This window comes from Vespa mandarinia, chromosome 8 (genome assembly GCF_050613455.1).
Source record: "Vespa mandarinia isolate Hongniang chromosome 8, ASM5061345v1, whole genome shotgun sequence".
In the NCBI taxonomy this organism is placed as follows: Eukaryota; Metazoa; Arthropoda; class Insecta; order Hymenoptera; family Vespidae; genus Vespa; species Vespa mandarinia.
In genome coordinates this window covers 9,146,209-9,161,215 of record NC_140817.1, presented here as the reverse complement: position 1 = coordinate 9,161,215, position 15,007 = coordinate 9,146,209, and the positions used below count along the sequence as shown (strand labels likewise).

Here is a 15,007-nt window from a genome sequence, read left to right as displayed (position 1 = left end):
CCGACAATCTGATATCTTTCACTCTGCATCCCACGAAAAATATCAACTTTGAGGAATATCACATATTTCCCACTCCCAAACAAAATTAACATGTATGTGAGAGACCTATCAAAATTACCAGAGCAGATTTGTGTTGCAAATTTGTTTTTAATGACAATAAAATAAGAAACAGTATAATAATAATCGTAATAATAATAATAATAATATTAATTTTATAATTATAAATTGTTGTGTAACACTAATTTGTTGATTTATTTGATAAATTTCTTTTTCACCTCTTACCACCAATTTAATAATTATTTAATAATTATTATAATATTAATCATATTTCTTATTCTTACTCTGCCATCGATATTGATTCTCTCGTTCGCTCTCAATTATGTTTTGCACCTCAGACGAATAAAAATATCGTGTTTTACATTGTCAAGAGGAGAGTCTGTTAGTATTGTATATTACTTATACCGCGATGCAAGGAATAACCCTCCAGTGCCACCAACTTTTTTATCTAATAAAAGGAACACACGCTCTCAAGTCGTATTTGTTTCCTTATTTTTCTTTTGCGATGGAGTCTATTTTCCAATTTAGGTCATACTTTCCCAGCTCTGATGTCCACATCTCTATTCATATGTACGCGCGTGTACCGTCATATGCAGAACCTTTTGCATAAATGAGTGTATGTTACATTAGCTAACATTCGGGAATAGTCCATTATGCCGGTTTGGTTTCCTTGTATCATATCCTTGGTTTATATCCTTACTTCGTGATTACGGATGAACATTTTATTCCACCACTTTCAGCACCTTACCGATGGCAATTGTTTTATCTATAATCATATCCATATTATATAATAATTTGTTATTTCAGAGCGTTTGGAATTAAATAACTAGAATTTAATTAATTCTACACAGATTTTCTACATAAAATCCTACTTTTATTGTGCAAATAATCTCGTTATTATATCGCATAAATCAACAAATAAAATATTTTCTCCACTTACTTTCATCTCTAAGAGTAAACCGTCCCATTTGCGGAAATAATTTGAATCTTTCGAGACATATAACTCCTGCACATTCGATTCTCATAATTGCCACTTGGTCTTGCTTAACGAACCTTGGTCTCGTTTTACTTTTATCGCCAGTCTTCTTATCTACCAAGCAGATCAATGCCTTCACCGTCACTTCTTCTGCAGCACAATGAATGTGCATCACTGCGCTATATCCAGCACAAATAATGCTCTTATGCTCCAAAATAACAACTTGAGCATCAAAAACTTTTCCAGTTTTAATGGGGTTGTTACTGTCGCATAAAACAAATCCGGGACTCACATCTTCTTCTTCGATACCTTTCAGTTTAATTTTAACGTTTTCTCCGGGTCCAACCGACGTTACTTCTTCGTCATCTGACCATAATTGATCAACAGTTACTGCCGTCTAAAATCCATAAAATATGATTCATGTAAAAAAGACAAGAAGAGACATTTTCAAACGTAGTAATAAATAAAGAACATTTCTTACCCTATTCGGCATAACTAATAATGACTGACCCTTTTTGGCTTCCCCAGCTTCAACCTTTCCCATAACAACCGTACCCATATCTTTATATTTATCAACAATTGGCATAATAAACGGTCCATTGCTTTTACGATTTAATGAAGGTAAAGAATCAATAAAAGGTATGAATGGAGGTCCACTATACCAATTACATAGATGTTCAGGTATAGGATCTTTGAGACCAATGCCAAGTTGACCAGATACTGGCATAAATGTAAGATCCTTTGCAGGATTAAACCCTAATTTACGAAGATATGGCAGTATCTTATCTCTAAAATAATAGGTTTTTAAATCGTCTTTAATAATATAACGAGATTATTTTTACTTAATAAATTAACGATGATATACCTGCATTCATTATATCTTCCTTCGTCCCATTCTACCGTTGGGTCATCCATTTTATTTACTAACACTACCAAATGTTTAACCCCTGCAGTTTTAGCCAGCATAGCATGTTCCCGCGTTTGGCCACCTCTATCAAAGCCTGTTTCGAATTCACCTTTTCTCGCAGATATAACTAAAACCGCAAGGTCAGCTTGCGCTGCTCCGCCAATCATATTGGGTACAAAGCTTTTATGTCCAGGAGCATCCAGTATCGTAAAATGCTTTCTTTCTGTTTCAAAATACGCTCTACCCACTTCTACCGTTTTTCCCTTCTCTCTTTCTTCTTGGTTTGTATCCAAAGCCCAACTTAAGTACCATGTTTCTCTGCTTCTTTCCTTTGCTTCTCTTTCATACTTCTCTAAGGTACGCTTATCCACCATTCCTGTAAGTGCCATAATTTGGCCACCAATTGTTGATTTCCCTGCATCTAGAATCAACAATATGCACTTTTATTATATAAGAAGTAACTTATAGAATATCTAATTCCTAATAATAATAATAATAATTCACATTACATACCTACGTGACCTATAAAAACAACATTGACATGTTCTTTTTTGCTTTTAGTATCTTCTGCAACCTTAATAGGTTTTTTTTTAGGTACTTTAACAACCATTTCTTCATCCTCCTCATTGTCAGCCTAAATGGAAAAATAAAGTTATTGATAAAATAATGATAAAAATAATTATTTTTAAACTACAGTCTATGGTATATTAGGATTAGACAGATATTTGTACATTATAGAACAACATCAGGATACATTTATTTTTTACCTCTTCATTTTCAGGAGTTAACAAAGGATCACCATCTACAGCTGCTTCTTCCCAAGAATCTGCAGGTTGATGTTCAGGACTCGTATTTATTGGATCCGTAACATTTGGAGGTGGTGCCCCTCCTCCAGCAGGTGGTTCTTCCACTCTACTGCCAATTGGATCAGGTAGAATCGTAGGAGTAGAATTTCCTGTGTAGAAGAATAATTTTTCATTATATTGTTTTCTTCTAATTAAAACAATTTATATCATCAATCATCACTATTTACGGACACTTGCATTTACACCTTACTAATAGGGATCAGACGTTTGCTCTCTAAAGTCTTGTTCTGCTGCTGCCTAGGTCTGCAGTAAAGAATAAGACAAACAGCCAGTGCAGCAAGCTGATGGGTAGGTATGTTGATAGGAAAGGGAATACTTCTTCCAATGGCCAGCACCACGGTAGATGGAAGTACTGTTTAGAGAACAAATGTCCCTACCCTACTTAATAATAACATTTATTCATTACATAATTATGAAGGAGTCGATATTTATACTTTAGGAACTTGTTAATTATATGAACAATATAAATTATCTATCGTTCCACGATAACAATGAAGAATATAAATGCTATAAGTCTTTTTTGGAAATAGATAGTATGAATTATACAAATCTTTGAAAAATTACCAATAGCACATATAAGAAAGAATGTATAAACTTCGTATAATATGAAAATCTAAAATAAAGTTATATTTTACGTATAAATCGACAATCATCACAATCAAAATATTTAATATACAAATATACATCATACATTCAATTCTAGTGAAATGTAACTAAAAATGAAAATAAATAAACAAATAACAAAAAAAATTAAAACAAATTAAAACCAAATCCAGAGTATACTGTGAACAACATTATATATACTTACAATGTTGTAAAACATTCAAATTTTAAGGTAGAGTGTAAACGTGTAAAAAGTAATGTGGATTTGACTTTATAAGCTTTAAACATGCAAGGTACTACGGAATGATAGAAAGTTACTACAATGATAACAGGGGATATAATAGGGGGGTTAGTCATTAATACGCGGTAAAAGTAGCATCTTAAGTTAACATGAAATTGTTTGCATATGTTCGAAAATAATGTCCTAGATTGATCCAGATAAAATATATTAAATAATAATTAATATTAGACTAACCATGATGTATTTCAGAAGGAATAGAAGTGGTTACAGTATTCAACACAGCAGTGACAGCACAAGGACTGTCGGCCGTGGAGCTATTCTGCGTTGAAGAATTTATGCAGAAGGAAGGCACGAATTCCGCAGCATTCACATTCAAAGTTGAAAATTTGCTTTCGATGGACTTATCCTGAGCGGGCACGATGTCTCCGTTATCCGCCTGCTGTTCCCATGAATCTGGTGCTATACTGTTCGCCATATTTATCAATGTTTCGGCACACCCAAGTAGTGTTATCCAACGTATGACACAAAGCACGCGATACTATTCGTAGGATTCCGATTCAATCGCAAATGCAATCGGGTAAGGTTTAAAAAAATAGTTATTTGTAGTATCCGAACGCACTGTACACGCGTATCGGTACTCCGCGTGCGACCCCCGTGGTCGGTTTCGTTGCTGTACTTCGCCGGAACTACAATAATCAAAATATCAACTTCCCCTTCCACTTGCCTATATCTATATTTTCAAATAAAATATGAATTATTCATATCAGATGTTAGGTAATCTAAAGAAATAAGTTTATATATTATTTCAGAATAACAAACGACGACCTAATTTTAAAACCTGATTTTACAAAAATGTTTCTAGCATGGTAAATCCAATACATGTTGTGATTTACTCTCGCACCATTCACAATGTTGCGCAAGAGTGAAACTTCACTGCATATTAAACATTTTCATTGGAGGAAATTATGTATTCATTCTAACTACGCCAATCAAAAGATTTCAATTTAAGGAGAAATTTAATGGTATGCTTTTGATTTGATGTGACTGATAGTTGGACGATTTGTGATTGGTTATTTAGAATTTTAATTCTTCATTGTCACATGTAAATAAAATCCATTGTCATATGTAAATAAAATCCGAATTAATTTGCAATTAATTGAAATTATTTATGACAAATATAAATATTAAAATTAAATATAATTCCATATCTATTAAGAAAGAGAATATTAAGAAAATTATTTAATAAATTAATTATTAATTCCTGACATTCCAAATCTTTTACATTTGTCAATTTGACTTATAGAAAAGATTTCAGATAATAAGATCTATATAATCAATATTATAATTTATAATCATTCTATAATAATTAATTAAAATACAAATTCAAATATTTCTTAATTTTTTTTTCATCGAGTGAGTTTTATAAATTTACCCGCGATATTTGAATTATAGAATAATTCTATTTTCTCCCTCTCACAGAAGAAATATCAACCATCGATAAAATTAAATTTTGATGAATTTCAGTAAATTTTATTTATTTATTAATTTTATTTTAAATTAATTTCATTACATTTATAAAAAAAAATTCGTAACAATTAATTCTGTTAACTTTGTAAAAAAAATGAATTTAAATTCTAAAAAATAGAAGGTAGCATCAACTTTATTCTGGAATGCATTATAAATGGAAGTTTATTGTTTTATACACGTGAATATTAAAATAAGTCACAACCGCATTTACATTATACAGAAAATCTATGTATGTGTATACTTATACATTTTTTTAATATACTTCATTATTTTCCAAAGTAGGAAGACAATGATTTTTAAATGGTTGTACATTACTTATCTTTTCTTAAAATTAAAACAAAACATCCGAAATATCTCTAGTCAATAGAAGAAAAAGTATTACATATAAATAATCATTATGTTCATAGAAAGAACTTGGAAAATGAATATTTTTAAATTATACAGGATGTTCCATTTAATTTATATATTTGTGTTAATTTATCGTTTTTGATAACATGAAAAATCTAAAAATAATATTTTTATTGAATACTAAATTTGTTAAGTATATATGTTAAATTATAAATATATATATATTAAAAATATACAAAATATAGTTTAAGAAAAAAGATGAGATCCTAAAAAATATCTTAAAAATGATTCTAATAATTAGAATATTTAATTCCTTTAAGACAGATGATCTCTTTTATTTTAAATTACCAACATTAACAAGAAATATTTTAATATTCACATAAAGTGGAACACCTTGTATACATACTATTTCAGATATACATTTTATCTATTTTATAAATATTTAATTATTCTGTGTTTAAAAATTCATAATTATTGTATTTTTTAACTATAAAAAAAGAATTTCATACTATCATTGTTGCTAAAAATACATTATTAATATTTGTTGAACTGTTATAATGATATATATAATAATGGCATTTATATTTCATAAAATAACATTGTCACTTTTGACACCAGTGATCTTAAAGATATGTTTGCTTATTTAAAAATATTTTATTATTAATTTCAATATTTAACAATCTTAATTTATTTTGTGACAAAAAACAAGAATTTCTTCTGTGGCTGTATTAACATGATGAAATCCTATTTTCTATAAAGGTTTCCAATTTTGTACAAAACATTTACCTAAAAAGCTCATAACTTTGTATTATAACATTTGTATACTGTTAAATTTTTTCTTTTTATATACAATGTAAAATTGTAAACTATGTGTATAAAATTCGCATAGAATTGCCAACATTAACGTGCATAATATCTATTTAATATTATCTACATTTAATATTATCTTTTTTTTGTTACAAAAAGAAGTGTATAAAAACTAAGAAATAAAATGTTGAAAGTGCTTCTAAAATATTTTGCTTCTTCAACAGCAAAGAAGCTCTTACCTTATCTATACAAAAGGGTATGTATGTATGCATTAAAACTACATTTGGACCCTGCTTGCTATACTTCTACTTATTTTTTATAAATGTAAGTATTGCTCCCTTGAAGACATTTATGGCAAATATTTAAAGAAAGAGAATTAGTATATCAACATTATTACAGTATCTTCTGTATTATAGCAATGCCTATTTTAATACGTTAATTTTAAACTTGGAATTTTATATGTTATATCTTTCATATATAATTTTCATCATTCGTATTGATGATAACGATTTGTCACGTTTCTTGTAAAACTTTATCATTGCACTCTTGTTCTGGTCTTATAAATTCAAGGTCACTTCCATCATCAGAACTGGATGCATTATCTTCATCAAAATATGGTTTTGTAATTCTTAATTTTTCTTCATATTTCAAAATAGAATCTAAAATATAAATCCAAGATCTTTAAGTAATAAAATGTATTAAATATAGAATAAAAGAATAATTACTAATTTATATTTTTCAAGAAAAATATTGAAATCAAAGCATTAACTTACCATTCAATGGTCTTCTGAATATTTCAATTTCCTTCTCATCATTTTCAAAGAAGCTTGTTCCATCTTTAAGTAAACTAAATGCATAAGCCCTTCTATAGTTTTTTTCTGAATTTTGTGTAGATTGACATATTGCACAAATACAAATGCCACAAACAACAATAGCTAAACATACAGTACCTACAAATATAGATAATTTAATGTTACATTCTTTTAAATTAATATATTACTACATATTTCTTCTCCTAAAAGTTACTAAGGTTTCTCTTAAATATAGGTATATTATATGTAATTATATATCACTTTCCTACCAGCAATTATAATGAAGACCAATCTTGGCAATCCAAAAATACTTTCGTCGCGTCTTAACTTAAAAGTTAAATTTATAAACTTATTTATGTCCGGTACAGAAACTAATCTTGTTTGTTGTATATATCCAGATGCAGTAGCAGTAATATTGTGACTTCCAGGAGGTAATAAAATCCAATATGCTCCTATTGTTCCACTTCTGATTTGATGTACAGAATCATCATAAGATAAAATAGCATTATCAATAGGTTCATTATTTTCATTAATAATGTATCCTTGAACACCTTTCGATACTTCTTTTATCATAGCTAGTAAACTATCTTTATTATCTTGCCATACACTCATTGAATCATCTGTATTACAACAAGCAATATAAACGTCCATTATTAAAGTACTTGTATTCAAATATATGTAATCTAATAAGGAATCTCCTCTTATTCCAGCCATTCCTTTGCCACCATGTATTATAGCATTATTCTTGATGTTTAATTTTGTATCACATTCTGCACTATTATGTAGGCTATACCTTGTATAAGTAGATGCTAAGGCTTTTAGTACTTGGTCATCTTCACTTTCATAAATTTCTTTGCCTATTCTACTGTATTGACTTCCATATGGTATTTCAACATGCCGAGATCCAATATTTAAATTTACTATTAAAAGAGCATTAATCTGTTTGAACCAATCAATAATCATAGCTGCTTCATTGCTTAATTCATGATGTATAGGGAATGATAATTCATTACTAATATATGGGGTACAAGAATCGTTCTTGATTAAATCTGGATATAAATCAGGAACAATAAATATTGATAGCTTGTCTAAATAACTTGTAATAATTTCGTTGTTCTTATAATTATCTAAAAGATAAGAAGCAAATTGTAAAAGTACTTTAGATGTTACTGGTTTTCCATAAGAGATTCCAGCTGAGAAAATTATAGAAGGTCGTCCTGCTCGTTTTTCTTTTGCTTTGGCACTAATTTCTAAAGATAAAATCTGATTGCTTTTTCTCGTTTTACCAATATCATGTAATGTTGATAATTGTGGATATTTTATATTTAAATTGTCCAAAATATGATTTATAACGCTTAACTGTTTACTTAGCTTATTTTGTTTGTACTCTACTTCTCCTGGTTTTATCTTTCTCATTTGAATATTTATATCTGTTATACTTTGTTCATCAACATGAACTTTTAAAGTTTTAGACGCATAATCCGTACAGAAAAATGTTAATACATAATCTCCAGGAATAAGTATTATTTTAAAATAAGCCATATTTCTTGATAACTGATAGGTTTTTGTACCAATCTTAACAACAGCTTCTCTAATCGGTATTCCATGATCATCCGTAATAATTGCTCGAATACCACTTGTAAGATCTTGAATAAGTTGCATTAATGGCTTCAAAGTTCCTCTCCAAATCGTTGATATAGTATCTGCAGCTGGATATTTGCAGCATGATAAATTGATATTAATCTGTAAATAATTAGTATCAAAAGAACTTTTAATTACATAATAATATAATTCGTGGAAATCATCTCTATTTAAATTTGTAAATATAGTAATTTTATCATCAAATAACTTATACTTACAACGGGTATATTATATTCCCTTTGAATATATTCAGCTATATTTATTTCTTTGTTAGTTTTAATACCACAAGCTTCTTTATGCATAGTTTGATCATAATTCTCAGCCAATGTTTTATACACATTTAATTCATCTTTTGCATAACTAAAATTTTTTAACTTAATACATTAAGAATTATACTTATTATTAAATTAAATCATTATATGCTATAATTTTTGTTTAGTACCTGATACTAAAGGAACCACCTCCTAATGCAATAATTACATCATAAGCTTCATTTAATAACATTTTTCTAAATGCATTTGTAATAATATCCATTTCTTTAGTTTTATTAGTATTCTGTGTAAGTAATTTTTCTCCTATTTCATCTTTAACTGTAGGATTACAATCATTTGGAACATTGTCAAATCCTGGATCTACACCAGGTATAAAATGTAAAACTGAATTATTTAATATTCTCTTGATTGGTGGATTGCCAATTTGATTACCCATAAGAATATGGGTTGCTAGACGTAGTAAAATTTCTCTTCCTACTGGTTGTGATGCAAATAAACCTCCAATCAAAGCAATATGAAATTTATTTTCTTCTGGTGCTCCCATCTATGAAATCAATAATTGTATATTATGATAATGACCTTTATTATAATTATAGAATAAATATACTAAGAAACATACTCACATTTTGTGTAATTTTTAAAGAATGAATTGCCATATTAACTAATGAATCTCCAGCTCTAAATTCAGCAACATTTGGTTGATGATTTTCCAATTGACTAAATCTAGCACTTAACTCTGAATTTTTTAAATAGCCATTTTGTAAATTTGCAAATATACCAAAATCATATGCAGATGACCTACATCATAAATACATATATCACAAATAACGTTCAATAAAATTATTGTAAACAAAATATTTCTATTAAGCTACAATGAACTTACCAATCTTGAGGATTATCTCGCATTAGAGTAAAATCTAGAGTTACTTCTGAACCTTCAAGATCATCACTTTCAAGTACAGTTATATTTTGTGTAATAGTTTCATATCCAGGAGCACTTACTGTAATATTGTAATTGCCTGGTACTAAAAGACGCCAGTAATCACCACCTTCTGCAGTATATATATCATGTTTAATTCCATCTACAGATATCTTTGCATGGGATATAGCACCACCGATGGGAGAACGAACTAAACCATGTACACCTTTACGTGACTGCAATTATATAGAAAAATATTAATTAATTCAATTTATTGCAATAATAATAATATCATAATCTTACCATTTCAATAAATTTTAAAAGAGATTCCTTGTTTTGTAACCAAAATTTAGGTAATTCGCTAGCATTTGGAAACTTTGTACATCCCACTTCTAAAGTTAATTCGAAGTCATTACTATGAAGATAATTATAATCTTGCATGCCACCTGATACAGGATACCATGCTGCACCATTAGTAATTCCATCTGGAAATCGCTCCTCTAGTAGACTTTTTATACCAGATATTTTACTTGTTACAGGTGGACAAGGTTCACCAAGATGCATTTGTGGATGAGCTTTTGAATACGTCAGTGCCAACATTTTGAATACATCATTGTCAGGGCTTGGATTTGGAAGATTAGATTCAGGTTCTGGTCCATTATCATATGGATAATTAGCAACTAAAGCACCTCCATGAAGATTTGCAGAGAGTACAAATGGAATACTTGCAATCCAATTCATTACTGCTCTAGTTTCTGGTTCCTGTTCCTTATTATACTAAAATTGATATTTTATATTTATTGTTGATTTACATAAAATAAATAACATATTTAAAAAAAACATGTATGTAAAAGCCATGATATCAATTTGATAAATAATGAAACTTACATCATTGGTTACATAGAGATCAGGAAAATTTCTATTGAGATCCACACCTTTTGCATTAGCTCTTCCTTTTAGACCATATATATCACCTACTTTTGATATCTCATATCCATCAGGATTCATACTTGGTAATATATGTAATCTAATTGTATTAACTATTCGAGTTATTCTTTTATCTCTTCCATAATTTTCACACAAATATTTCAGTAGCAATAATAAAAGTTCTCTTCCAACTACTTCATTTCCATGCATGTTTCCAATATATTTTACTTCAGGTTTACTCAAACTATGTTTTCCAGGATCCTTTGTAATTTCCATAACATAAAGTTGTCGATTTTCGACTGAACGACCAATACTATGAAGACGTGTAATATTTGGATAGTTTTCATTGAGTTCCTTTAAATATTTTTCCATTGCAAAATAATTATGATGTTTAAATTCTGTATGATGTAAAAAGCCATATTCGTCAGTTGTTCTTGTAATTTCTTTTACTTTCTCCAAGTTTCCTGTAGCTGTGTATAAATATAGAACATATATATGCATAACTATAGTACATATAGAATTATATATACACAAATTATGTATATATAAAATTATATATAGACAAATTATAAGCGTTTTTTATTTTAAATTATAATTAGATATTTCTCACAGCATTATCAAGTACCAAATTAATAGAAGAGTCTTAAAATATGAATATACTTTAATATGGTTTAGAGTATCAAATCACTTAAAAAATATTTAGCATCGTATTAAGAAAATTATAAAAAATTGTGTGTATATGATATAAAACACAAGGTATAGAGAATATAATCTGAAAAATGAATATATATATATATATATATATATATATATATATATATATATATATATATATGCATATACATAAACATAACATAATTTAAGGTAGAATTGTTTAAGGTAAAATTGTAAGGAATAGGCGCTGGTATTAATATTGAAAAATTGACTCATTATTTAAGACAAATACAATAGTTTATTTTTACTCTGCACATTGAATCATATGTAGCAATACAAATCAAACTATGACTTTTAAAATACATTCGGCTTTAGATATTTATGAAATTCATATGAAAAAATTGTATGATATATTAACTGTGATGTTACGATCATCTTAAAATATAATATATTAATTACTGAATTTAATTTTATATGCTTGAATAAACAGATTTCTCTTATGAAATAACATAAAATATGTATGCATATATATAAATATGTTTCATTTCTACTACTTCTACCATTCAGTAAAGTTAATCAGTGATAATAAAATAAAAGCAGGATATTATAAATTGTTCACTTGCTACATAACATAACAATATATTTTTATATAAAATATAAGAACAAAGCTTGGAAGTACTATAGATCTATAGATTGAAAAGATTTAACGTATCTAATAATCGTATCTAATAATCGTGCATTATAACAAAAATGAGACATAATATATTTTGCATTATATATATAATAAATTATATAAGTTCAAATATAATCAAAATTTTACACTATATAAATATATATAAACTATATTAAAAATATTTTTACTTTTCTATTCTATTTTTCTATTTGTTTTAACAAATCCTTTTCTCCATACCTTGTGTGCTTATATCTTTTGAATTTTATGATATAAGTAATCATGTTATATATTCTACTAAATGTTTATATTTGTTCTTTTGAATTAATCTTGATTCAATAAAAATCATGAACGAGTATATAAACTTAAATGCGATATAAATTGAAGGCTGTAAAATAAAAAGCATATAAAAATAATAATAAATTGTAAATTTCAATAAAAATTTAACATAATAATTAGCAAATTAATCATAAAATACTTTTATTAAATTTGATAGAAACTATTGTAATGTAATTGTTTAAATTCTAGTATCAAAGATAAAAGTATTTCTGTATGCAACTATTTTAACATAGCTAAAAATTTATGAATAATAAGTATAATGTGGGTCGTTATATAATTTGATTATACAAAATATAAAACTCGTAACACATAAAAAGGTGATTACATTAAAACATATCCAATTGCAAAATATGTAAACAAATAAGAAAAAAATAAAATGAAATAAATTTTTCCTTAAGTTACAAAAATGTTAATACTCATCATCGTCATAAGACAAAATGATTTTATAAAGTGCAGGGAAACGACTAAGAAGTGGTAAGATTTGTGGATAATCTGTTTCACGTTTACCTTGTTCACCAAATGATCGTCGTTTTAATGTAAAGTTAACGACCGTTGGATCATTCTGTCTTACAGTTACATTTACTAGTTCACTTGGTCTATATCTGCAATTAGAAAAAATGAAAAACATAAGTATTAGATTTTCAACTGTTAGTAATGAGATATGTAGAAATTATATGTTTAAAAATTGAATTATATTGTATAATTACAGACATTAGACCTATAATACAATTTCATACAAAAATTATTATTATAATAATTGATATGATCTTAGATAATATTATATTCTTTATCATTTTATCATATTGTAATATGATCTTACCCCCAAGCAGTTGCATAAACAGAATAAGTGCCAGGTAGAAGTAAACGCCAGTATTCTCCACGATTTGTAGTTGTGACATTATGATCGATTCCGTGAACTACAATGCTAGCATCTTCAACAGGTTGGTCTTCTGTATCCCTTACCAGACCTAAAATATAAATCGTGATTTCTAGATTCTTTTATAAATAAAAATTATGCCATTATAAACCTTTTATTCCAATATGAGCTTGTTCCAAATATTTAATAAGAGATTCTTTATTTAACTGCCAATGGCCTGGGATTGATGAAGCAGGAGGATATTTGCAACAACTTAATTCAAATGTTATTTCAAATGCATTAGAACGAGCATAATTATAGTCTTGCATACCCCCAACAACCTCATACCTAATAAAATAAAAAATAGAATAGTGAAAAAACCTCTTAAAAATATTAAGACAGTATAGTCCATTAATGATTACCAATATGCTCCATTTGTAACACCTCCTGGAAATATTTCTGGTGGACATGCATTGCCTGCTGCCATTCGAGGATGATTATCTGCATACGTATGAGCCAAATATTTAAATAACTCATTATCTGGACTTACACTTTCAATGCAACAAGATTTAGGAATACTGTAAATCATATTATATAGAATTAATTACATCTATATGTATCTTGATTAATATTAACTAACAATAGAATTTAAAAAAATAATTAAGTCAATTGTTATGTGTGTGTAATTAAAATTTTATATATATATTATATATTATATATTATATATTATATATTATATATATATAATATATAAAAGCATTTAAAATTATATTATAATAGTTAAATTGTTGTTACCCAGAATCATACGGATAGCTGGCAACTACAGCACCCCCATGTAAATTACCAGATAAAACAAATGGTTCATTAGCAATCCATGTCATCATAGCAATTGTCTCTTCTTGTCGTCCTTGTAATATATTACTACCTGTTCTAATCTTATTATCAAATTGGTCTGGAAAATCTCGATTTAAATCTACGTAATTTGCATTTTCTCTACCTGAAAAATCTTCTTTAGAATCACATTTTCCTTCCTAAAACATAAATAGTTAAAAAATTCAAGATTTATAATGTTACAAAATATGCAATGCCTTTATAATACATTAGTTAAAATACCTGCGATTTTTCAAAACCATCAGGATTTAGAGAAGGCATAAGGAAAATATCCGTTCTATTAACTAGTCGTGTAATTCTTTCATCTTTGCCATAGTTATGCAAAAGATATTGAGAAAGGTATACCAGCAATTCCCTGCCCACAGATTCATCACCGTGCATATTAGCGACATACTTCACCATTGGCTTACCAAGTGTTCTTTCCTGTACATTTTCTGAAATTTCCAGGACTAATAATTCTCTCTCTTCAACCGATTTTCCTATCGAAAAAACACGAGCCAAATTCGGATATGATTTTGCCAAGTTATTGAACAACGCCAGCAGTTCATCATAGTGAGTATAACGTAGATTTACGAAATCTTCGTCTGGTCCATTCGTAAGATTTAATACAAGACCATTGAGCGACACGGCAAAAGTGGCAGTAATAATAAAAAGTACGATACCGCGTAAGTCCATCTCTTGACTTTAAATTTAT

The 15,007-nt window shown here is 28.0% G+C and overlaps 2 protein-coding genes across 2 annotated transcripts; both read right to left on the bottom strand.

Moving 5' to 3' along the window:
• Positions 1 to 589: 589 nt before the first annotated feature.
• On the bottom strand, positions 590 to 4,347 carry eRF3 (eukaryotic translation release factor 3). The gene is made up of 7 exons (XM_035887247.2): positions 3,885 to 4,347; positions 2,708 to 2,895; positions 2,454 to 2,574; positions 1,899 to 2,361; positions 1,515 to 1,821; positions 998 to 1,430; positions 590 to 823 (listed from the first exon to the last, which is right to left on the bottom strand). The coding sequence occupies exons 1-7, from the start codon at positions 4,123 to 4,125 to the stop codon at positions 780 to 782; spliced, it is 1,797 nt and encodes a 598-aa protein (XP_035743140.1). The 5' UTR covers positions 4,126 to 4,347; the 3' UTR covers positions 590 to 779.
• Positions 4,348 to 6,242: 1,895 nt separating this feature from the next.
• svr (Carboxypeptidase D svr) lies at positions 6,243 to 14,988 on the bottom strand. Its single transcript, XM_035887241.2, has 15 exons — positions 14,536 to 14,988; positions 14,218 to 14,453; positions 13,845 to 14,000; positions 13,595 to 13,770; positions 13,387 to 13,534; positions 13,074 to 13,168; positions 10,865 to 11,373; positions 10,280 to 10,753; positions 9,941 to 10,212; positions 9,681 to 9,855; positions 9,228 to 9,601; positions 9,004 to 9,145; positions 7,414 to 8,887; positions 7,106 to 7,282; positions 6,243 to 6,991 (listed from the first exon to the last, which is right to left on the bottom strand). Exons 1-15 carry the CDS (start codon positions 14,986 to 14,988, stop codon positions 6,846 to 6,848), a joined length of 5,007 nt encoding a protein of 1,668 aa, XP_035743134.2. The 3' UTR covers positions 6,243 to 6,845.
• Between the last annotated feature and the right edge of the window lie 19 nt (positions 14,989 to 15,007).